We start from the raw sequence: 23,580 nt of genomic DNA on the forward strand, positions 1-23,580 counted from the left end.
AATGTTCACTAAGCATGTACAAGTCCGGGGACCTGCCGAGAGAGGAGGAGGGGGGTGGGAGAGGGAGTGGGGAGAGCAGTGATGCCACAGGCAGGGGAGATAGGGGGGAGGGAGAAAGGGGGAGGGAAAGCCTGGTGGAAGAGGGGTGGAGGAAGGGGGATGGGGGGAAAGGAGAGAGAAGGGAGGGAGGGTGCCCAAAGGAAAAGACACAGGATGTGGGAGGGTAGGATCAAAGTTGGTAGGAGGGGTAGATGGAGGGGATGAGGACATCATCAGGGAGGGGGAGTTGGCGGAAGCCACCTTGGGAGAGGGTAAGGAGGGTGGAGAGATGGAGACCGGGTGGGATGTGGGAATACAGGTGCGGTCGTGGGCGGGGGTGGGAGAGGATGGGCGAGACAAGCGGGTGAGGAGGATCGAGTTTACAGGAGGTGTACAGGATCCATATCCTTTCAAGGAAAAGGAGGAGTTGGGGGAATGGAATGAGAGCGTACAGGATCCGCGTGGGGGAGGGGAGACGGATGCGATAGGCGAGGCGGAGAGCATGGCGTTCAAGGATTTGAAGGGATTTATAAAAGATAGGGGGGCGGAGATCCAGGCCGGATGGGCGTTACAAAGGATAGGGCGGATGAGGGATTTATAGGTGTGGAGTATGGTGGAGGGGTCCAGACCCCACGTACAGCCAGAAAGGAGCTTGAAGAGATGGAGTCGGGAGCGTGCCTTGGCTTGGATTGTCCGGAGATGGGGGGTCCAGGAGAGGCGACGGTCGAGGGTGACGCCAAGGTACTTAAGGATGGAGGTGAGGGCGATAGGACGGCCATAGCTGGTGAGATAGAAATCAAGGAGGCGGAAGGAAGGGGTGGTTTTGCCTACAATGATCGCCTGGGTTTTGGAGGGATTGACCTTGAGCAACCACTGGTTGCACCAAGCGGTGAACCGGTCAAGATGAGATTGGAGAAGATGTTGGGAGCGCTGCACGGTGGGGGCAAGGGCAAGGAAGGCGGTGTCATCGGCAAACTGGAGAAGGTGGACGGGGGGTGACGGCGGCGGCATGTCCGCCGTATATAAAAGGTACAGAAGGGGGGAGAGGACGGAGCCTTGGGGCACACCGGCGGAGGGAGAAAAGGTGTAGGAATCCGTGTTATGGATGGTGACGTATGGAGGACGGTGGGAGAGAAAGGAGCCGATCAGATGGACGTAGTTAATGGGAAGGGCGAAGGTTTGGAGCTTGAAGAGGAGACTGGAATGCCATACGCGGTCATAAGCACGTTCGAGGTCCAGAGAGAGGAAGATTGCGGAGCGACGGGAATTAAGCTGTTCGGAAAGGAGATGAGTGAGGTGAAGGAGAAGGTCGTCGGAAGAGAAGGACGTCCGTAAGCCACACTGGGTAACAGGAAGGAGGCGGTGCTGGCGGAGATGCTGGTGGATGCGGCGGGTGAGGATAGATTCCAGGACCTTGCTGAATACCGAGGTAAAGCTGATGGAACGGTAGGAGGAGACGGCGGACGGTGGTTTACCAGGTTTAAGGAACATCAGGATACGGGAGGTTTTCCACAGGCCGGGGTAGTAACCGGTGGACAGGACTACATTGTAGAGCCTGGCCAGGGTGGAGAGGAAAGAGAGAGGAGCTTCACGAAGGTGACGGTAGGTGACATGATGTCGCTCTGACGGTCTAGGTGTGCTTATGAAGTCAGGTCGGCGGAGAGCTATATGAGTCATATGAGTTCTGATTGGTGGAACACTCACATGTTGTTTGGCGAAGTAGTTCCGTGTTTATTTGGAAAGTCTGTTATTGTTTCTGTGCGCTGGCGATGTTTCTCTCCGCGCCCCTGAAAGAGGATCGGCAACCCATTTTGCGTATCGGTTGTATGGGCCCTCTAACAAGTAGGGGCCGCTACGACAACACTGGTGCAACATCAGGAAGGAGACGATTAACCCGATAAAATGCCAATTTATCCGTTTCGTGGCCAAGATCAAACTCCCAAACCGCCAATTGTCCACTGGTGGCCAGTATATTCCTTGCCGTGACTCAGTAACATATTTAGGCCTGGAAACAGACCGATATCTTACCTGGGGTAAACATATCATAAAGCAGCAAAGTAAAGTTGCGTACTCTTATCTCGAGTATACCCGCTCCTGAAGGGCGCAGGATTAACAGTGGAATGCAAAACTCCTTCGAGTACCTTAAAAGTAGTTATACTTCACATAACAAGGCAACTTAAATCACTTAATAAAGGCAAGTCTTCCGCTCCAGATTGAATACCAGTTAGGTTCATTTCAGAGTATGCTAATATAATAGCTCTATATTTAGCAATCATATACAAATTTAAGCTCAGCGGTAGATCCGTACCTAAAAACTGAAAAGTTGCATAGGTCACACCAGTGTTAAAGAAAGGAAATAGGACTAATCGCTGAATTACAGACCAGTATCACTGGCGTCGATTTGCAGTAGGATTTTCGAAGATGGGTTGTGTTCGAACATTATAAATTACCTCGAAGAAAACGATCTAGTGTCATATAGTCAGCATGGATTCAGAAAATATCGTTCTTGTTCAGCACATGTAGCTCTTTATTTTCACTAAGTAATCGACAGGGATTTGATTCCATATTTTTAGATTTGCATAAGGCTTTAGATACCGTCCCACACAAATGAGGTTTATTCAAACTGTGCGCCTATAGAATATCGTTTCAGTTGCGCTTTCCTGTCAGAAAGATTCGAATCCGTAGTAATCGATGGAAAGTCATCGAGTAAAACATAAGTGATATCTGACGTTCCCCAAGGAAATGTTATAGACCCATTGCAGTTCCTAATCTACACAAGCGATTAAGGGGACAATATGCGCAGTCATCTTAGATTGGTTGAAAGTGACACTGTCATTTGCCATCTAATAAAGTCGTCAGAAGATCAAAACCAGTTCAAAAATGATTTAAACAAAATATCCGTATGGTGTCAAAACTGGCAAGTAACTCTAAATAGTGGAAAATGTGAAGTCACCCACATGAGTACTAAAAGGTATACGTTAATTTTCGGTTACACGATAAATGACACAAATCATTTCAACTAAATACCTGTGGATAACAATTACAAACAACATAAATTGGAATGATCACATAGATTAATACTGTGGGCAAAGCAAACTGCTTTTTATTGGCAGAACACTTAGAAGATGAAACAGGTCTGCTGAAAAGACTGCTTGTTTTATGCTTCTCCGTTCTTTTCTGGAGTGTTGCTGCACGGCATGGAATTCCTACCACACAGGATTTACGGAGGACATCGAAAACGTTCAAAGAAGGGCAGCTCGATTTTTACCATCGCGAAATAGGGGAGAGAGAGAGTCAAGGATGTCATAAGCGAATTGTGGTGGCACACGCTAAAACAAAGGCGTTCGTAGTTGCGACGAGATCTTTTCACGAAATTTCGAACTCCAACTTTCTCCCGCGAGTGCGAGAATACTTTACTTACACACACCTATGTGGAAGAAATGATTATTGTAATAAAATAAGAAAAATCAGAGCTTTCACGGGAAGATTTAAGTGCTTGTTATTTCCATGCGCTGTTCGAAAATGAAATAGCAGAGAAATAGTGTGACCGTGTTTCGCTGAACTTCCTGCCAGGCACTTAACTGGGAATGGCGCCACTTAAGAGCTTTCAAGGACACGCAAACATTAAATACAGACAGTTACACAAAATCTCATTCCCTAAAACCTCAATTTCTACAACACACTACCGCATTCTGATGTCAGACAGGCACAGCCCAATGGAACTTCAGAATTCAGCCCTACCCAGGTAGTTTGATCTTCTGGTTTACAAATTTTATTTTTTAAAGCTTTATTCCTCAGGGGAAGGACTATCATGAGAATACAAGTAAAGTTCCGTCTGGTTGCAGTACAAGCACTCACTAATGAGGAGAGCCGTGCGTACAGCGGCGTAGGACATTTTATGTTTGCCGTCCTGTCGGATGGCTGCATTCTAACCAACATAAATCAACTGTGACATCTTCTGGTTTACAAAGTAATCTACGTGATTTACAAGTAATACTGTTATCAGCCTCGCTGCTTTTAGTAGTGAATCTTTGTATTCTTCTTCTTTCTCTTTTCTTGTAGGTGGGTTTGAGTTACAAATAATTAATGCAATACGAAAATACATATGCCTTGTGCTGTAAGCTTGTAGTTGTCCTTAGGTGCAGAGAATTACTGAATGACACTCTCGAACTCTACAACACTTCATATGAAGCCTTTTTAAATGGAGAGCATTGCTGGTGCTGTTAACTTCCTTAGCGGAAAAATTTTCATCCTTTTTGTCGTAGAGCTACAAGTTTGTTTCTAGCATGAACTGGAGGAATCTAACAGCGCATGTAGAATCTGAAGCCCTGTTCTCACCTCACTGCATTCCAAGAAGGGCTATGTTTCGCAACACTTCTGCAGTGACATGTGCAGGAATTGCCTTGCACACAAAACAAACTTGTCACAAAATCCTGTTATCTGTGTTCTGATTCGTTGCTTCAGCCAAAATCACATTCAGCTTATGGGCAAAAAGAGTCTAATGGGCTACACCTCAGTAGTGGAGCTAGGCGATTTCTGGGACAGCTTGCGTTGTTGCCAAATGGATTCAAGATGGCGGATCCAAGATAGCGGCCATAGATATGGCAATGTCGCCATGATGTCATGGCGCAAAATAGGTCTACTGGGCTACCTCCCCTAGCCTAACTTCCCTTCCCCTCCCCTCTCCCCCTTCTATGACATCACTCCTGGAAATGTGAGAAACGGTTAGTTTCTGTCCAGCTGCTAGAGAGGAATGTTGGGCTGGTGTACTTTATTTTTGGTGAGAAACGGTATTTCTGTGCTAGAGAGGAAGGCAGGGTATTTAATTAAACTATTTATTTATTTAAGGCTCAAGTGGGATACCTTCAGTAACCTAACTCAGAGATTTGTGTTTGCCTTGACGTGCAGGGACTGACTGAGCTGGTTTGCACCATATTCACTAGTACGCGCCGTTGGACATTTTGATCACAATAGCCATACATCAACACTATATCGACCTTTTCCGCAATTGGGAAACGATCCATTTTAACGCGGTTAATGTATCACGAAGCAAATACCGTCTGCACTGGTGGAATGTTACATGATACTACGTACTTATACGTTTGTGACTATTACAGCGCCATCTATCATAAAGCGAAAAAAGTGGTCCAGCTAAAACATACATATTTCTTTACGTACTACACGAATATGAAATAAAAAATGGGGGTTGCTATTTAAAAAAAACGCAGTCGATATACGTTTGACCTATGGCAGCGCCATCTAGCGGGCCAGCCATAGCACCATCTGGTTTCCCCCTTCAAGCTAGATAAGTTTCGTTCTTTGTAGTTTTTTCGTTTGACGCTTATTTCGTGAGATATCTGGCCCGGTCACGATCAATGGACCACCCTGTATATATGACAGAGGATGAAACTTTATCTTGGCTGCTTTTTTAGGTAGAGGGGTAGAATACGTATGTTATGACGGAATTCGTTTCAGCCACAGTGCAGTCTTTGTGCTACATGTACGTTAGTACAGTCGCCCAATCTGGCAAGGCTATCGCGACCCACAAAGCTAATTGAAATTGCAGATGTAGTTGTCAGTGGAGCGACAAGCGAGCACAGAGGCGCTTTCGTGCGGCCCTGCGGGGGCTGAAGTATATTGTAGTCGCAGCGTGTTGATCGTCGGAGGAGGAGGAGGTCAGGCTCGATCGGCCGTTGTCGGTCCGGGGTCGTAGCAGTAAATCCGGGAGCCGTCTAGGGCCGGATCATTAAAGAGGCCCCGGCTGTACGACAGAGGGGCCTTAATGTATGCGGAGGGCGGCGTTTATGGCCGACGGCCTCCTCTTCGCCCGCCAGTATTGGCGGCCCGGGACAAACACGGAGCGCGCTTAACTGCCGCCTGAGGACATCACAGGGCGACCCGGGATCCAGGGCTGCGCGACACGGCCCGGAGCAGAGCGCTTACAGCTTGTTCCGCTGTAGCAGGCGGCACCCGGCACACTCGCCGCTTTATTGCTCTCCCAATCTCGCTGAAAGCACGCAGTCTTCACTACGTAGGCACAAGTGCGGCGCGAGAAGAGGGCGGACGAATTTGTGACGCAAAAGTGTGTCAGCTGCGCTGGTGGTAGTAAGATCTTCTGTGTTTATAGGCCGCGTTATATTCCTCTACAAACTGTTTCACCCACCGACGTTTCAATCCCTCTGCTGGAATCTCCTTCAGGATTCTGTTTCGTCCCTGGATCGCAATTACAACTCAAAAGTTCAAGAGTAGCACGAACCTTTTTAACACCATATACAAGCTGGAAAAAAAATTAGTAGACCGGAACAAGGACTTTGATTTTGATCCGATAACGGCATAAGCTACCTAGAGAATAGGTGGTGTGCTGATAATTTTTTCCACGTCATCTGCCAACTGTGTCTACCCTTTATAGCAGTGGTTCCCAATAGGTGGTCTTCGGACCCCCAGGGGTCCGCGATCTATGCCAGAGGGGTCCGCAAGATGCTATTAGAACAAAAAATATATTAAATATATTTCGTATGATAACAGATTTTTTGTTTTGGCCGCTTCGTGCATGAGCAGAGCTTTAGCGAACGCTAACTTCTGCGGAGCACTTCCTCATTCCTTGTTTTATCAGTCCACTTAATTTTCAACGTCTTTCTGTAGAACCACGTCTCAAAGGCTTAGGTTCTCTTCTTTTCCGAGTTTTCTCGCAGTCCACGTTGTATTACAATTCTGTGCTCCAAACGTAGATTTTCAGAAATTTCTTCCTCAGATTAAGATCGACATTTGATAATAGCAGACTTCTTTTGGACAGAAATGTCCACTTCGCTAGTGCTAGTCTGCTTCTTGTGTGTTCCTTGCTTCGTCCGTCGTACTTTACTTTTCTCCCAAGATAGCAGAATTCCTCAACGTCGTCTATTTCGTATTCATCAGTTTTGAGGTAAAATTTATCGCTAATCTCATTTCTGCTACTTCTCATTTCTTTCTTCTTTCTTCAATTTACTCTCAATCCATATTACGTACTCGTTAGACTGTTCATTTCCTGGTAATGTCACATGGCCGTCCGGAGCCCGCTCTTCTTGCGTCTCTCTGTAGTGCCAGCTGCTGCTCAAATTGCTACTGCAGATGCAGTGCAATGCACCAGAGATAGAAGCTCAACACAGTGGTCTTCTTGCGACCGAACATTCTCAAGACAAACGCCGTCAGCAATCACGTACAGTGGCTACATTCCTGCCAAGCCTTTCTGCACTATCCCAGAGGGAACATCAAACTTCCCGTAGCCCTATTACACGCCTCGTTGAAACTCAGTAAGCTATTGAAAATAATGTCTTTGTCGTCTTACTTACGTCTCAAATGTAACTAACGCTCATGACCGCTACAGAGTACATATGAAGCAAACCTAATTTTCTTCGTCGTAGTGGACTACTAGCGCCACTCGTATGCTAATGGCACGAAATTTGAATAGCCATCATCTGTCAGATGTAGAAACACGCCTATCAACTTTCGTTTCAATGTCTCAACTCTTTCTTGGTGTTACTATTTTTTTACGTCAGTGTATGTTAAAAAATTCCTCATTTTCTGAAAAGATTTTCTTGCTGTTCCCACTCTGCGTTTTATATCGTCTCCCCTCTACCTGTCGTCACTTATTTTGCTGCCGAGGTGACATTACCCATATACTGTTTTAGTGTTCATATTCTAATCGTGTAAATATACTTTTCATTCCACAGTGAGGAATATCCCAAGGATGTATAACTTCCCATAAAATCAAAAATAATTGTACGTATTCACTAAAGAAGAGTTAATGTTCCTTCGACAGGTCGTAAGTGAAACGGTCCTCATTTTTTCAGTCATATCAAAATTTCTGTTGTGCGCTTCTCACAGTGAAAATGATATCAAGTTGTAAGCCCAAGAATTTCGCACTGTCAACCTCATCTATCTGCTTCTCTTCATCTTTTGTACATGAGCTGGATAGAAACCTCTTACACGCTATGACGAGCATGTTGTATGTCTTTACGAAGTCTGACGATAAATAGTTGCCTAGACACATTTTATTAAAATCCCTGAAAATGTAACTAACAACTTTTTCTAAAGCTGTGCTTTATTAACTGTTTACCGCAAATTTGGGATCATCTACAAACAAAACAAACGTAACTGCAGGTAATGTAACTTAGTATATGCATTAAGAAAAAGTAAGAGCCTTAAGATGGAACCTTATTTCCCGGCCGGATGACGTCTGTCCCAGAGTTTTGGACTCTTTCCTGATGACAAGCCGGCCACGGTGGCCGTGCGTTTCTAGGCGCTGCAGTCAGGAACCGCGGGACTGCTACGGTCGCAGGTTCGAATCCTGCCTCGGGCATGGATGTGTGTGATGTCCTTAGGTTAGTTAGGTTTAAGTAGTTCTAAGTTCTAGGGGACTGCTGACCTAAGATGTTAAGTCCCATAGTGCTCAGAGCCATTTGAACCATTTGAACCTGATGACAATCTTTGTTTCCTGTTAGACAGATATGGTTTGAATCATTGCAGAGAAATTCTAGTGAGAACTGTGGAGAGCGCCAGCTGTGTCGATCATTATACCAAATGCTTACGACACAGTTGTAAGAAATACATACACCCTTAATCACAAATAAGATAACTACGAATTTCCCTCCACAAGTCACGAATCTACGAGAATTAGTTGAAGAAAACCTGTATTGGGCAGAAAGGTATTTGTATCTCTTCGTACTCTACAAAAATAGAGGAAGTTCTTCCCTTGGGATTCGAAAAGGAAGTACAAACGCCTGTACTTCAGATTTTTTACTACTGCGATGTTATTCTGCAAGGTCTTTCTCAGCAAGGCTCACGGTGTTTGCTGCTGGTGACGAACGACTGGATACGATAAACTCATACCTCTGACGTTTATTATTGTGATTCTGTTTCACCACCTTATGTACGGACATACTGCCTAAGTGCAGACAGACACAGAGGCTTCCATACACTCTGTCTCGTCTTACCAACGTGTACACTCATATCTGTATCGTCTGACCAACACAGCTGAATCTGCCCGCATCTCGTGGTCGTGCGGTAGCGTTCTCGCTTCCCACGCCCGGGTTCCCGGGTTCGATTCCCGGCGGGGTCAGGGATTTTCTCTGCCTCGTGATGGCTGGGTGTTGTGTGCTGTCCTTAGGTTAGTTAGGTTTAAGTAGTTCTAAGTTCTAGGGGACTTATGACCACAGCAGTTGAGTCCCATAGTGCTCAGAGCCAACACAGCTGAAACACTCGTTCTCATCAAAGTAAAATCCCAAACATCCAAGTTCATACTTGACCGCCTGCCTTAGATTATGTGTGCTTCACGCACGACTAGTGAGTGATCTTCCTCACTACATCAAGGAACTATACCTGTCAGCTTTAATAGACAGTTAATGACTTATCTACTAAAACGATAACAATATATGCCTTCGCTCGGAACACAGCCTTTACCCCACCAGACATTCTGCATTTCCCAAAGTCTTTAACTGGTGCATTTTATTAGCATATCTGATATTTATAACTCGCTATTTTATAAAACCTCACTTTTGTACAACCATAAATATATTTATTATTATTGTTATTATTATTATTAATTGCAGCTAGTTTTATTTCTATTAGTTATAAATTAATTACGTTGTTATAAATGGCATTAGATGTATTGAAATCTTGTTTAAAGTCATCTTTTTACTTGTATTACTACCATTGTGTTGCTGTTTACCATATTATAATCATCATTCAATAAGTAACTGTGATGAAAAATTCATTCTATGCGAGAAAATCTTGTCCGATATAAAAATCCCTAATCTGATGTCGTTAAATGAGTAGAAAAGTAAGGAATGCTCCATTCTCGTTTTGCAGGCACCTGGACAACAACAGGCTGACCTGCTTGGACGAGACGGCCATCCGTGGTTTCAGCGAGCTCGAGATGCTGTGAGTACACTCTCAACATAGTTCAAATTGTTCGTGTTTCACTCCTAACAAATGTAATTCCAATTTTGTGAGCGGTAGGAGCGAGAAAATAACTGTTTCAGGTAAGTTCGTTACACCTAGCGATATCATCTGATATTTAAAAAAGTTCGACTGATTGCTTCACACTATAAGTTACAAAACATTATGTTTTGTCTTAGTCATCCAAATGAAAATAAAAGCAAGATTTTTTTACAAAAAACCAGTTTTTAAATAAATATTCGTAAGTGGAATAGGAGGAGTTGTCCTGGAGAAATGATTTTACGTTGTATGTAAAACTTGCTGTGCGACCTGTTAGACATTTTATATTGGGGAAATGATCAAAAATTTTGTTCCTGCATATTGAACTCTTTTCTTGAGCCACTGACAGTTTTAATAATCTGTATATACAGAGTGACAATTATTGAACTATATGAAAAAAACTTAAATTAGTTATAAACTACGGCGTGCACACACTTTATTCAACATGTAAGCGTCACTACGGATATTCGGATTTAGGTTATGACATGTTCCATATGCCTGCAATCATTGGCTATGATGTGGTGCAGATGAATAGCGAAATACTGCATAATCCGCTGAAGTGTCGGAACATCGATGCTGTGACCTCCTGTATGGCTGTTTTCAGCTCAGCAATGGTTTTGTGGTTATTTGCTGTATACCTTATCTTTAATACACTCCTGGAAATCGAAAAAAGAACACATTGACACCGGTGTGTCAGACCCACCATACTTGCTCCGGACACTGCGAGAGGGCTGTACAAGCAATGATCACACGCACGGCACAGCGGACACACCAGGAACCGCGGTGTTGGCCGTCGAATGGCGCTAGCTGCGCAGCATTTGTGCACCGCCGCCGTCAGTGTCAGCCAGTTTGCCGTGGCATACGGAGCTCCATCGCAGTCTTTAACACTGGTAGCATGCCGCGACAGCGTGGACGTGAACCGTATGTGCAGTTGACGGACTTTGAGCGAGGGCGTATAGTGGGCATGCGGGAGGCCGGGTGGACGTACCGCCGAATTGCTCAACACGTGGGGCGTGAGGTCTCCACAGTACATCGATGTTGTCGCCAGTGGTCGGCGGAAGGTGCACGTGCCCGTCGACCTGGGACCGGACCGCAGCGACGCACGGATGCACGCCAAGACCGTAGGATCCTACGCAGTGCCGTAGGGGACCGCACCGCCACTTCCCAGCAAATTAGGGACACTGTTGCTCCTGGGGTATCGGCGAGGACCATTCGCAACCGTCTCCATGAAGCTGGGCTACGGTCCCGCACACCGTTAGGCCGTCTTCCGCTCACGCCCCAACATCGTGCAGCCCGCCTCCAGTGGTGTCGCGACAGGCGTGAATGGAGGGACGAATGGAGACGTGTCGTCTTCAGCGATGAGAGTCGCTTCTGCCTTGGTGCCAATGATGGTCGTATGCGTGTTTGGCGCCGTGCAGGTGAGCGCCACAATCAGGACTGCATACGACCGAGGCACACAGGGCCAACACCCGGCATCATGGTGTGGGGAGCGATCTCCTACACTGGCCGTACACCACTGGTGATCGTCGAGGGGACACTGAATAGTGCACGGTACATCCAAACCGTCATCGAACCCATCGTTCTACCATTCCTAGACCGGCAAGGGAACTTGCTGTTCCAACAGGACAATGCACGTCCGCATGTATCCCGTGCCACCCAACGTGCTCTAGAAGGTGTAAGTCAACTACCCTGGCCAGCAAGATCTCCGGATCTGTCCCCCATTGAGCATGTTTGGGACTGGATGAAGCGTCGTCTCACGCGGTCTGCACGTCCGGCACGAACGCTGGTCCAACTGAGGCGCCAGGTGGAAATGGCATGGCAAGCCGTTCCACAGGACTACATCCAGCATCTCTACGATCGTCTCCATGGGAGAATAGCAGCCTGCATTGCTGCGAAAGGTGGATATACACTGTACTAGTGCCGACATTGTGCATGCTCTGTTGCCTGTGTCTATGTGCCTGTGGTTCTGTCAGTGTGTTCATGTGATGTATCTGACCCCAGGAATGTGTCAATAAAGTTTCCCCTTCCTGGGACAATGAATTCACGGTGTTCTTATTTCAATTTCCAGGAGTGTACATCCCCACAGAAAGAAGACGCATATGTTCATACCCGGAGAATATGGCAGCCAATCGAGGCCTTTGCCAGTGGCCTCTGGGTACCCCAGAGACAGAATGCGGTCCCCACAGCGCTTCTCCAGGACATCAAGCACTCTCCTGCTTCGATGGGGTCGAGCTCCGTCTTGCATGAACCATTGTCGAAATCAGGGTCACTTTCGATAATGGAGATGAAATCATCTTCCAAAGCCTTCACGTACCGTTCATAGTCACTGTGCCATCAAGGTATATCGCACCGATTATTCCGTGACTGGACATTACATACCAAACAGTACCTTTCGAGGGTGAAGATCGATCGCGAATTGCGGATATTCAGTCCCCCAAATGAGCCAATTTCGTTTACTGACGAACCCATCTAAATGAAATGGCCGATAGCTACACTGCGCGTGCGCGTGCGCATGCTAATTCTCATCATGCCCCGCGGCCAACCGCGTAGTTTGAACGTCTTAACGCAAACCGTTCAGAAGTTATGATTTTATTTCATATGGTTCAGTTATCACCCTGTATAAAAGGCAAAAGGCAATTTCCTGACTGACTGACTGATTGAATCATTATCGGCCAAGCTACACCGCCAAGGACAGAAACTTGAAATTACGGGAAGTGAGGATCTTATACTGCAGGCGTCGTTTAAGAAGGGATTTTTCGAAATTCCGACCCTAATGGGGATAATAGGGGATAAAGGGTTTTCTGAAAAACGTCGATATTAAGGGAATTTTGAAGGTAGGTCTACGAAAATTTGGTTTGTCGATCAGAAATAGAGAAATATGTGTTTCAGTTTTTTTGGAAATTTAACCCAATGGGGTGAAATAGTGGGTGAAAACTTTTTTTAAAAATATATCATTATTAAAGAATTACTATAGTATTTTTAAAGCTATACCTATGAACACTGGAATTGGACTTCTCGCTTACAAATAAAAAAAAAAATGCGTATATCTGCATTTTTGGACACTGACCACCTAAGGTGATGAAACAGGAGATTTTTTAAGAAAATATTTTATTATGAAGGCTTTCTAAAGCTAAATCTATGAAAATTTAAATTTGGCTTCTCAGTTAGAAATAAGAAAAACGTGTTTCACTGTTTTTGAAAATTCAACCCGTGTGGGGGTGGGGGGTGAAACGGGAGATGAAAGTTTTTATGGAAATATTTCATTATGCAAGCATGCTTGAAGCTAAATCTATGAAAATTTGTATTTGAATTCTGTGTTAGAAAAAAACCATATGTATGTCAAAGTTTTTGGAAGTTCAACCCCTAACGAGGTGAAATATGGGTGAAGCGTTTTATGAAAATATTTTATTGCGAAAGCATTTTTAAAGCTAAATCTTTGAAAATTGGTGTTTGGCTTCTCAGTTAGAGATGAAACAATACGTGCTTTACTGGTTTTGGAAATCCAACCCCTAAGTGGCTGAAACAGGGTCAGACTAATTCACCATATCACTGCCCAAGAAGAATTAGTGTTTCACTGTTTTTAGAATTTGAACACCTAACGGAATGAAATTGGAGAAGAGATTTTTTTGAAAAAATATTTTATTATGAAAGCATTTTTAAAGCTTCTCAGTTAGAAATAAAAAAAATACTTGTTTCTGTAAATTCAACCCCTATGGGGCTGAGACGAGGGACGAACATTTTTAAGAAAATTTTAAAGCTAATTTATGAAAATTGGCATTTCAGTTCTCGGTTACATATAATGAAATATTTGTTAGAGGATGAAAGTTGCTATGGAAATCTCTCTTCAAGAATGCAAAAGGCATGATTAACAATAACCTTAAACTCCAACTACCAGAATCGCTTTTTGGTCAGAAGTACATTCGGAAAAAACCACGCTTATATGGCCTTAATTAGCGTGAAAAGTTGTTGCAATTTGGAAAAACATAAAAATTCGATCAAACAAAAACAAAAATATCTCTGCAGGCCGTACAGTCTACACGAGCAAAGCAGCAGGCACTAAGTTAGTGTGTAATAAAGGTCATTTTTTCCTCGAGGTGTGAAGACCACTGTTCTTCTTAAATTATGGTGGATTAAGTCTCAAAAGAATTAAAGACAATAGCTACCAGTGAGCACTGATTTATATCAACGGGGCAATTTGAAAAATTGTACTGGACCGGGATTCTAACCCGGATCCCCTGCTTATTAGGCAGATGCGCTGATCACTGTGCCATCTGGACACAGTGGTCACCAAAACCTCATAGACTACCCTAGCACGCCCTCTTCTCAGACCCAGTTTCTCAACTTACACCACAGATTACTGATGTAGTACCCCTGCTCATTAGCTTCATTACTCGCGGCATCTCCCTACTTCCCGTAAGAATTAGAACTTTGCATCTGCACTGAAGGGATCATTGGCTGCCATCGCCTTAATTTTATATGTGGTGTAATAAGAACAGGGGCACTACATCAGTAGCGTGTGGTATAAGACGAGAATTTCGGTCTGACAGGAGAAGTGCTAGGGTAGTCCGTGCGGCTGTGGTGGCCGCTGTGTCTGGATGGAATAGTGGCGAGCGCATCTGTCTAGTAAGGGTTCGAATCCCAGTCCGGTACAAATTTTCAGCTATCCCCGATTCATAGTGGCTGCAGGATCAAAACGGCATCTGTTATTTCGGACATGTCCGAAAGAACAGACACCACATATATTTATGATGGACTATTTGCCTTGTCGCAGTGCCAAGACAGGTTTCCGTCGGATAACAGAAGTTAGGCGTTGTCGGGGTTGGCTAACACGTGGATGGATGACCATTCGGGTCTGCCAAGCGCTGTTAGCAATCGGTGTTCACTCAGCCCTAGTGAGGCCAATTGAAGAGCTATTTGAGAAGCAGCGGCTCCGGAAACGAAAACTTGACAACAGCCAGGAGAGCGGTGTACGCCCATGTGCCCCTCCATATCGGTTCCAGTGACGCCTGTCGGCTGAAGATGACACGGCGGTCGGTCGGTACCATTGGGCCTTGCGAGGCCTACTCAGATGGAGTCAAGTTTCATTTATGAGAAGGTTCATTAGCGAAAATATGTGTTGTTGCTGTGCAGTTAAAACACAAACTCCTTGAAGAGATCTTCGGATTGAAGACAACAACATCGACCTTTTATGATCGTAGCAGTGCATCTCTCAGAAAGAGTGTTTCTGAATATCGTGGCAAGATACTGGCGCCATCCAGCTGCAAGCCAGAAAGGATATGGAATATTCGTTACACCGGGAAAATGTCAAGAATAAGTTCTGTATATTATTTTCATTAGCAGTTTATAAGCCTGAATTAAGCAAGCCCCTCAGTGGTTTTTTTTTTATTTTGTTTTAGCAAATCAGACATGTTGTGTGGAGGACATAGCGCCCGTTATACGAGGTGCATTCAAGTTCTAAGGCCTCCGATATTTTTTTCTCCGGACTGGAAAGAGATAGAAACATGCGCATTGTTTTAAAATGAGGCCGCGTTCATTGTCAATACGTCCCAGAGATGGCAGCACCGTATGGCAGATGGAATTTTACCGCCAGCGGCGAGAATGAGAACTGTTTTAAATACTTAAAATGGCGACGTTTTCCTTACTTGAACAGCGTGCAATCATTCGTTTTCTGAATTTGCGTGGTGTGAAACCAATTGAAATTCATCGACAGTTGAAGGAGACATGTGGTGATGGAGTTATGGATGTGTCGAAAGTGCGTTCGTGGGGTGCGACAGTTTAATGAAGGCAGAACATTGTGTGACAACAAACTGAAACAACCTCGGGCTCGCACAAACCGGTCTGATGACATGATCGAGAAAGTGGAGAGAATTGTTTTGGGGGATCGCCGAATGACTATTGAACAGATCGCCTCCAGAGTTGGCATTTCTGTGGTTTCTGTGCACACAATCCTGCATGACGACCTGAAAATGCGAAAAGTGTCATCCAGGTGGGTGCCACGAATGCTGACGGACGACCACACGGCTGCCCGTGTGGCATGTTGCCAAGCAATGTTGACGCGCAACGACAGCATGAATGGGACTTTCTTTTCGTCAGTTGTGACAATGGATGAGACGTGGATGCCATTTTTCAATCCAGAAACAAAGCGCCAGTCAGCTCAATGGAAGCACACAGATTCACCGTCACCAAAAAAATTTCGGGTAACCGCCAGTGCTGAAAAAATGATGGTGTCCACGTTCTGGGACAGCGAGGGCGTAATCCTTACCCATTGCATTCCAAAGGGCACAATGGTAACAGGTGCATCCTACGAAAACGTTTTGAAGAACAAATTCCTTCCTGCACTCCAACAAAAACGTCCGGGAAGGGATGCGCGTGTGCTGTTTCACCAAGACAACGCACCCGCACATCGAGCTAACGTTACGCAACAGTTTCTTCGTGCTAACAACTTTGAAGTGATCCCTCATGCTCCCTACTCACCTGACCTGGCTCCTAGTGACTTTTGGCTTTTTCCAACAACGAAATACACTCTCCGTGGCCGCACATTCACCAGCCGTGCTGCTATTGCCTCAGCGATTTTCCAGTGGTCAAAACAGACTCCTAAAGAAGCCTTCGCCGCTGCCATGGAATCATGGCGTCAGCGTTGTGAAAAATGTGTGCGTCTGCAGGGCGATTACGTCGAGAAGGAACGCCAGTTTCATCGATTTCGGGTGAGTAGTTAATTAGAAAAAAAATCGGAGGCCTTAGAACTCGAATGCACCTCGTACGTGATATACATATAAACGGGTCGCATATTACTTGATTTATGTGACTACTTTCTCTCATGAGACGAGAGCATCCTCGATATTCATTGCCCTGTTGGCAACGCTTTAGAGGTTTAAAGCACCGCTCGGCGCCATCATCTACAAAAATAACGTGGACTGTGACGGTTTACTTGTTCATTATATCATTTCGTAGTCCCCCGTGTGTGCTGGGAATGTTCGCTATTGTGGTCGCCTGCACCAGTTTGCGGCTGCAAGGGAAGAGAGTTGTTATTCAGCCCGGAGCTGGTGGGGCTGGTCATTCTCTAGTCCTCCTAAATGTGTAGGGGCCGGAGCTGGTTCAAATGGCTCTGAGCACTATGGGACTTAACTTCTGAGGTCATCAGTCCCCTAGAACTTAGAACTACTTAAACCTAACTAACCTAAGGACATCACACACATCCATGCCCGAGGCAGGATTCGAACCTGCGACCGGAGCGGCCGCTCGGCTCCAGACTGTAGCGCCTAGAACCGCTCGGCCACACCGGCCGGCCAGGCCAGAGCTGACATGGCGGGCTTACAGGGAGAGTAATTTCACATTGCCGGTCGGTGTTTGTCCTTTGCAAAATGGTTCAAAGGGCTCTGAGCACTATGGGACTTAACGTCTAAGGTCATCAGTCCCCTAGAACTTAGAACTACTTAAACCTAACTAACCTAAGGACATCACACACATCCATGCCCGAGGCAGGATTCGAACCTGCGACCGTAGCGGTCACGCGGTTCCAGACTGTCCTTTGCAAAAAGAGTTCTTAAAGTTATGCCAGAAAGCAGCACCTAGCACAAGCGCTACAAGCAGCAACAGGAAATGGCCAATGAGCCTGACTACTTTTCTGATCCTGGTTGGGACTGGCTGTTTGGGAACTTTCCTGTTTTCCTCGGCGAGTGTTGCGAACTAAACACCGTGGACTGGCTCCGTAGAAAGGGGCAGCAGAGCTTGGAGCTGTTAGCAAACTGGAGGCGGTGGTGCACAAAAGTTGAAACTTCTTTATTTAAATGAGTGTGGCTGTACTTAAATTGCTGAATGACTGAGAAGATGAAACATCTACGTTATTTGATTCTGAAACAGCTGAGTAAAACAACGTACTGAGCCTACTTTCTCTTTACTTTTTCTTATCATGTCAACACTGACCCACAATTTCTAGCGCAACGCAATCTGACTGCTCGAAAAAAATTACAACCTGACTTCAAATAATTAATTCAAAAGAATGGCCCTGAATAAGAAGCAATCCTGACAATAACCTATACATTTCATTAAACACTTACCTCGCAGATATCTTCATTACGCGAACTACTGCAATACAGCGAGCGTCAATACTGCCAGCTAAATAAAAGATTCTAACTACTAAAACACTAACTACTAATAGGCATGTGGTTAGCAAAGGAAAGATTTTGTTGCAAACCAAATAATGTATTTTTTACCTTAATAATGTGACAACCAGTTCAAACACGAATATAAGTCGTCATTGACATCCAGTACAAAGATATATAACCATGAATAATTTTCAGTCTCCAAGTCGGATACCTCCAGATCTTTAGCCTACGCTAACACTTCAGACCTCTAACCTCCATCACTGCTAACTTCTCACATTTAACATCCATCACTGCTGGCTGTTCACCTCCATTGCCCAACAGTACTGCCATCACTGCTGGAGACTAACTTCCAACTCCCCAACACTACTGGCGATTAACTTCGAAGAATGAGTCCAAACAGCCACAGAGTCTCTTACAAAGAAAGCGCAGTCAGAGATCCAATGCAAAGCGCTACACAGCGCTGCCAACACAGAAGCAGCCCACTGACAAAGTGACGAACTTGGTTAGGGTTAATTGATATCAATAAATTACATTTGTTCCCGTTCAAATTTGAGCGTATTGTTTTTGTGTGGCATTTGTTCCTACTGAGTATGAGTTGAATTCCTGTTGATCATCAGCGGGAGTTGCTTGTTACCAGTTTGAGGCGATGTTTGGAATTATTAGAGATGAACATATTCCATTCTGGTGGTCGAAACTCGGAATCTTTCCTCAAAATACGGGTGCTGTAAATAAATTAATGGCAACATTGACAGGACGCCGTATTTAATGAACAACTGCATTATTCTCCTTGACTGTAGTCAACCGGAAAGTCTTGTTACCTTTTGCCAAATACCGGGAAGCCATTGGAGACAGTTGGTAAGCCGTCCTCTCTTGATGACAGCGGTGGAGTACAGATGCTACGTCAGGAAATCGGCGGCGTCGAAGGCTTCCTACAGCTTCGGAAACGGGTCGAAGTCAGAAGGACTCATGTCTGGTGAATACGGAAGGTGTTGCAAGACCTCCCAATGTCGCCGATGCCATAAGAACTTGACATTGTTTGAGACTTGACAACGAGCGTTGTCACTGAACGCGATAGGTGGATCGTCTCGCAAAAAACGTTGGCGTTTGCGTCGCATAGCTGGACGCAGATGTCGCTCCAGAAATCAACAACAGTAGTCACTGCTGGCATTTTGTTCCTCAGGCACATGTGTATCAATAACACTCTCGGAGTCGTGTACCACAAATAGCACAAGCTTCACTCACCTGCATTCCTGTTGAAATTTCTGTGGACGAGGCGAACCTGGATGATGCCATTTTCTCGACTGATGCTTTAATTGAGGCGTCGTACCCACGTCTCATCAATGACAACAATACTCTGCTCTCCTTCGTCGCCAAATTTGTGAAGATGGATGCCAACCAGAGTATACCGGTACTGTTTCTGTACGGCAATGAATCGATGTGGAACCCAACGGGACGCAGTTTTCCTCATGTTAAGATTTCGCCGCTGTGTGCCACACCGCCTGACGACTGAGACCAACTTTTACAGATACCGGAGAGTCGATCGATGGCCTATGTAATTGCACCATCCACGATGTCAGTCTGCTCTTGAGGAATGCGTCCTATCTGTGCGGTGCAAACCCAATGTCTCATTCCAACCCGCACAAAACGACTTGACCCATCATGCAACCGGCTTAATCGGTAATGCATTCTCTCCACAGGCTTTATGTAATCGTCGTAAGCGTTCTGATGCATTATTTCCACGGGCCACCTAGGTTTTAATCCACGTACGCTGATCACCTTTTAAAAACATGCCTTAGAAATCGACCCTCTTCAATTCAACGCCACACAGCAGCAATACTTTCAACTGCATGCCCCTCGAACGTACACTACCCATCAAGAACAGTGCCACATAACGTCCCCCGTATCCTATTTTCGCTTGCCCGGTCTCCTGCCCTTGTATGAACCGTGTTGTCAATACTTTATCTACAGCCCAGGCTAGATAACTGCAGGGTTTCCAGTTATTGACTGTGGAGTTGTGGGAAGCGTTACTATATCTCAAGGGTCAAATCGAGGCTGACGACGTTAATTTAAACAAATTTTGATAGTGTATCAGAGCAAAGAATTAATCAGGGTCCTCGAATAGGCATTTCCGATTAATCATCTTAGTGGTTAAGAAGCCGCTTCAGCTGGATTTAATCTAAAATCATCGGATCGCAGTCAGATTCGTGGCACTAAAAACCACATCCTCATCTGATATCTGGATAAGAGTGAATCATGAAACAGTAACAGAACCTAAAGCACACAAACATAAAAATTTAAAGAACTTTTAAAAATAGTAAGAAAGAGGAAATTGTACTCACGTAAATGAGTAGTAAGAGATAAGCAGCCAGAAACGTAGAACCCAACATCCGTTGTCAGGTCAAACTAATAAACCGCTAAATGATGGTACGTCAATAGATCAGACTCAGCCAGACGTAGGGATCCAATTTCAAAATGATCGGTGGTGTCTAAACAAATTACATTAAGGTAGAAATCACCAAAGGACGTCCGCAGGGGACCATTTGTGGGCCCATATTCTGGGACGTTGCTGTTGAGCCGCTGATAGACAGCCAAGACAGAAATGATAGAGCAAAGCGGATGCTAGTGTACGCTGATGATCTGCTCGTGGTGGTATCGGGAGAATCAAGAAGACAGAACAAAAGACTCTTTTGGGTCATCAGCCTTCTGACGGGTTTGATGCACCCTGCCACGAATTCCTCTCCTGTGCCAACCTCCGCTTCTCAGAGTAGCACTTCCAACCTACGTTTTCAATTATTTGCTGGATGTATTCCAATCTCTGTTTTCTTCTACAGTTTTTGCCCTCTCCCATAGAAGTCATTCCCTGATGCCTTAACAGATGTGCTATCATCCTGTCCCTTCTCCTTGTCAGTGTTTTCCACATGTTCCTTGTCCGCGTGCGTAGCTGGGTGGTAACGTGCTTGCCTCCCATGCACTGGGCCCGGGTTCGATTCCCGGACGGGTCGGAGATTTTCTCCGCTCGTGGACTGGGTGTTGTGTTCTCCTCATCATCGGGTGCAAGTCGCCCAATGTGGCGACGAATGAAGTAAGACTTGCACTTGGCGCCCGAACCCGCGTGGGACATCCCTGGCAACAATGCCATACGATCATTTCATTTTCATTTCCTCTCCGATTCTGCTCAGAACTTTCTCATTCCTTACCTTATCACTGCTCCTAATTTTCAACATTCGCCTATAGCACCACATCTCAAATGCTCTGATTCTCTTCTGTTCCAGTTTTCCCACAGTCCATGCTTCACTACCATACAATGCTGTGCTCCAGACGTACATTCCCAGAAATTGTTTCCTCAAATTAAGGCCTGTGTTTGATACTAGTCGACTTCTCTTGGCGAGAAATGCCCTTTTCGCCAGTGCTAGTCTGCTTTTGATATCCTCAAAACAAAAGATTACGCAGCTCCTAGTATAAATCGATGAATTACTAAGAACTACAGCTAACAAATCGGTGCATTTACTTCTGAAAGACGTACTTAAAAGAAACCCCAGCATGAAGCTAAATAACAAAACATTGCAACGCAAAAGAGTGACAAGATATCGATGTTTACACATTGACGACAAATTCCTATCTTCTGTTCATAAATAGTTAATTTTAAGACTTTCATGTCTTAATTACTTTTAAGACTATAAGTATTTAAAGATGCAATATTGTTAATCCTTATTACAAGTATGAAATATCAAATAAGTTTCACATTCTGTAAATGTACAACTCCATATTGTGAAAATACGACCTGTCTCAGTAACAAGGTGACAGATATTAAATGGAAGCAAATAAAATTTTAAAAAATAAAAAATAAACATGTACATCTATATCCATACTCCACAACCACCTGACGGTGTGTGGCGGAGGATACGTTAAGTACCTCTACCGGTTCTCCCTTCTATTCCAGTCTTGTATTGTTCGTGGAAAGAAAGATTGTCGGTATGCCTCTGTGTGGGCTCTAATCTAAATGAGTTTATCCTCATGGTCTCTTCGCGAGATGTACGTAGGAGGGAGCAATATACTGCTTGACTCCTCGGTGAAGGTATGTTCTCGAAACTTCAACAAAAGCCCGTACCGAGGTACTGAGCGTCTCTCCTGCAGTCTTCCACTGAAGTTTATCTATCATCTCCGTAACGCATTCGCAATTACTAAATGATCCTGTAACGAAGCGCTCTGCTCTCCGTTGGATCTTCTCTATCTCTTCTATCAACCCTATCTGGTACGGATCCCACACTGGTGAGCAATATTCAAGCAGTGGGCGAACAAGTGTACTGTAACCTACTTCCTTTGTTTTCGGATTGCATTTCCTTAGGATTCTTCCAATGAATCTGTCTGGCATCTGTTTTACCGACGATCAACTTTATATCATCATTCCATTTTAAATCACTCCTAATGCCTACTCCGAGATAATTTATGGAATTAACTGCTTTCAGTTGCTGACCTTTGGTAACACGAAGATACATTAAAAAACCACGTAAAGACCAGACGAGTGGCAGAGGGGTAGTTTACAGTGCAACACCCCAAAACAAACTGGACAATGTGTGTCAAGAAAGCCGTTTATTAACGAAAAGGGAAATATAAATAAAATAAACACATTCCACAACTCCAGTCTATACACATTCCAGGAAGACTGAAATACTGACACCGCGGAAGTAGACGGCCAGCCCGTGGAGGACTCGTGCACGCGCAAACGACGTGCGGTGGCAACCGAAGAATCGATGTTTTTGAGGAACGTGTGACTAGTCAGTAATTATTAGTTTGGTCTGACAACGAATATTGGGTATCGTGTTCTGGGCTACTTAGTTCTTATGATTCAGTTGCGTGCGTATAGGTATTTAATTATTTTTTATGTTATTGGATTTTAGGGTCTGTTATTATTTCACGATTCATTGTTGTGCAGATATCACCTGAGGATGTGGTTCCCAGGACCACGAAACTTGTTAGGGTCCGATAATTAAAAAGATTAAATATATTTGAAGCGGTTTCTTAATCCCCAAGATTATTAGTCACATGTGTGGGTGCCCTGTTACAAGGTTTACTGTTTACGATTAAATCCACACAGCAGTACGTCACACAGTTTGTATCGCACGCTACACATCGCCAAGAGAGCGTGTGTTCGAGCCGTGGCTTTGCGCAAAGCCACGGGAGCTCCAAGGCGCGGACGAGAGGAACATTTCAATTATTTCTTGTTTGTTTGGAAACAATGACTGAAACGTAAGTAGCCTTCATGCCTTCAGTTATTGAAAAGAAGGGTATCTTCGCCAATAGCTTCACGATGATTTGCAAAGCACAGTGGTAGTTGCTGTCACGTAACAAGACGACTAGAACTCGTGCGGAATTCACTGGCGACATAATAATTCGTCACCTCTCTTCTGCATTTAAATTAGTAGCAGCGCTTAGCGTATTCCCCGCTCCGGTATCAGGACGACCC

The 23,580-nt window shown here is 44.9% G+C and overlaps 1 protein-coding gene across 3 annotated transcripts in view; it reads left to right on the forward strand.

Moving 5' to 3' along the window:
• The window catches only part of LOC126259302 (protein slit), an 839,566-nt gene that overhangs the window by 682,404 nt on the left and 133,582 nt on the right, over positions 1-23,580 (forward strand). For all 3 annotated transcript variants that reach the window (XM_049955969.1, XM_049955971.1, XM_049955970.1), the window contains exon 5: positions 9,883-9,954. In XM_049955969.1, the coding sequence (XP_049811926.1) occupies positions 9,883-9,954 (72 nt within the window). The remainder of the gene's footprint in view (positions 1-9,882; positions 9,955-23,580) is intronic.

The sequence above is a fragment of the Schistocerca nitens genome, chromosome 5 (assembly GCF_023898315.1).
Source record: "Schistocerca nitens isolate TAMUIC-IGC-003100 chromosome 5, iqSchNite1.1, whole genome shotgun sequence".
Lineage (NCBI taxonomy): Eukaryota > Metazoa > Arthropoda > Insecta > Orthoptera > Acrididae > Schistocerca > Schistocerca nitens.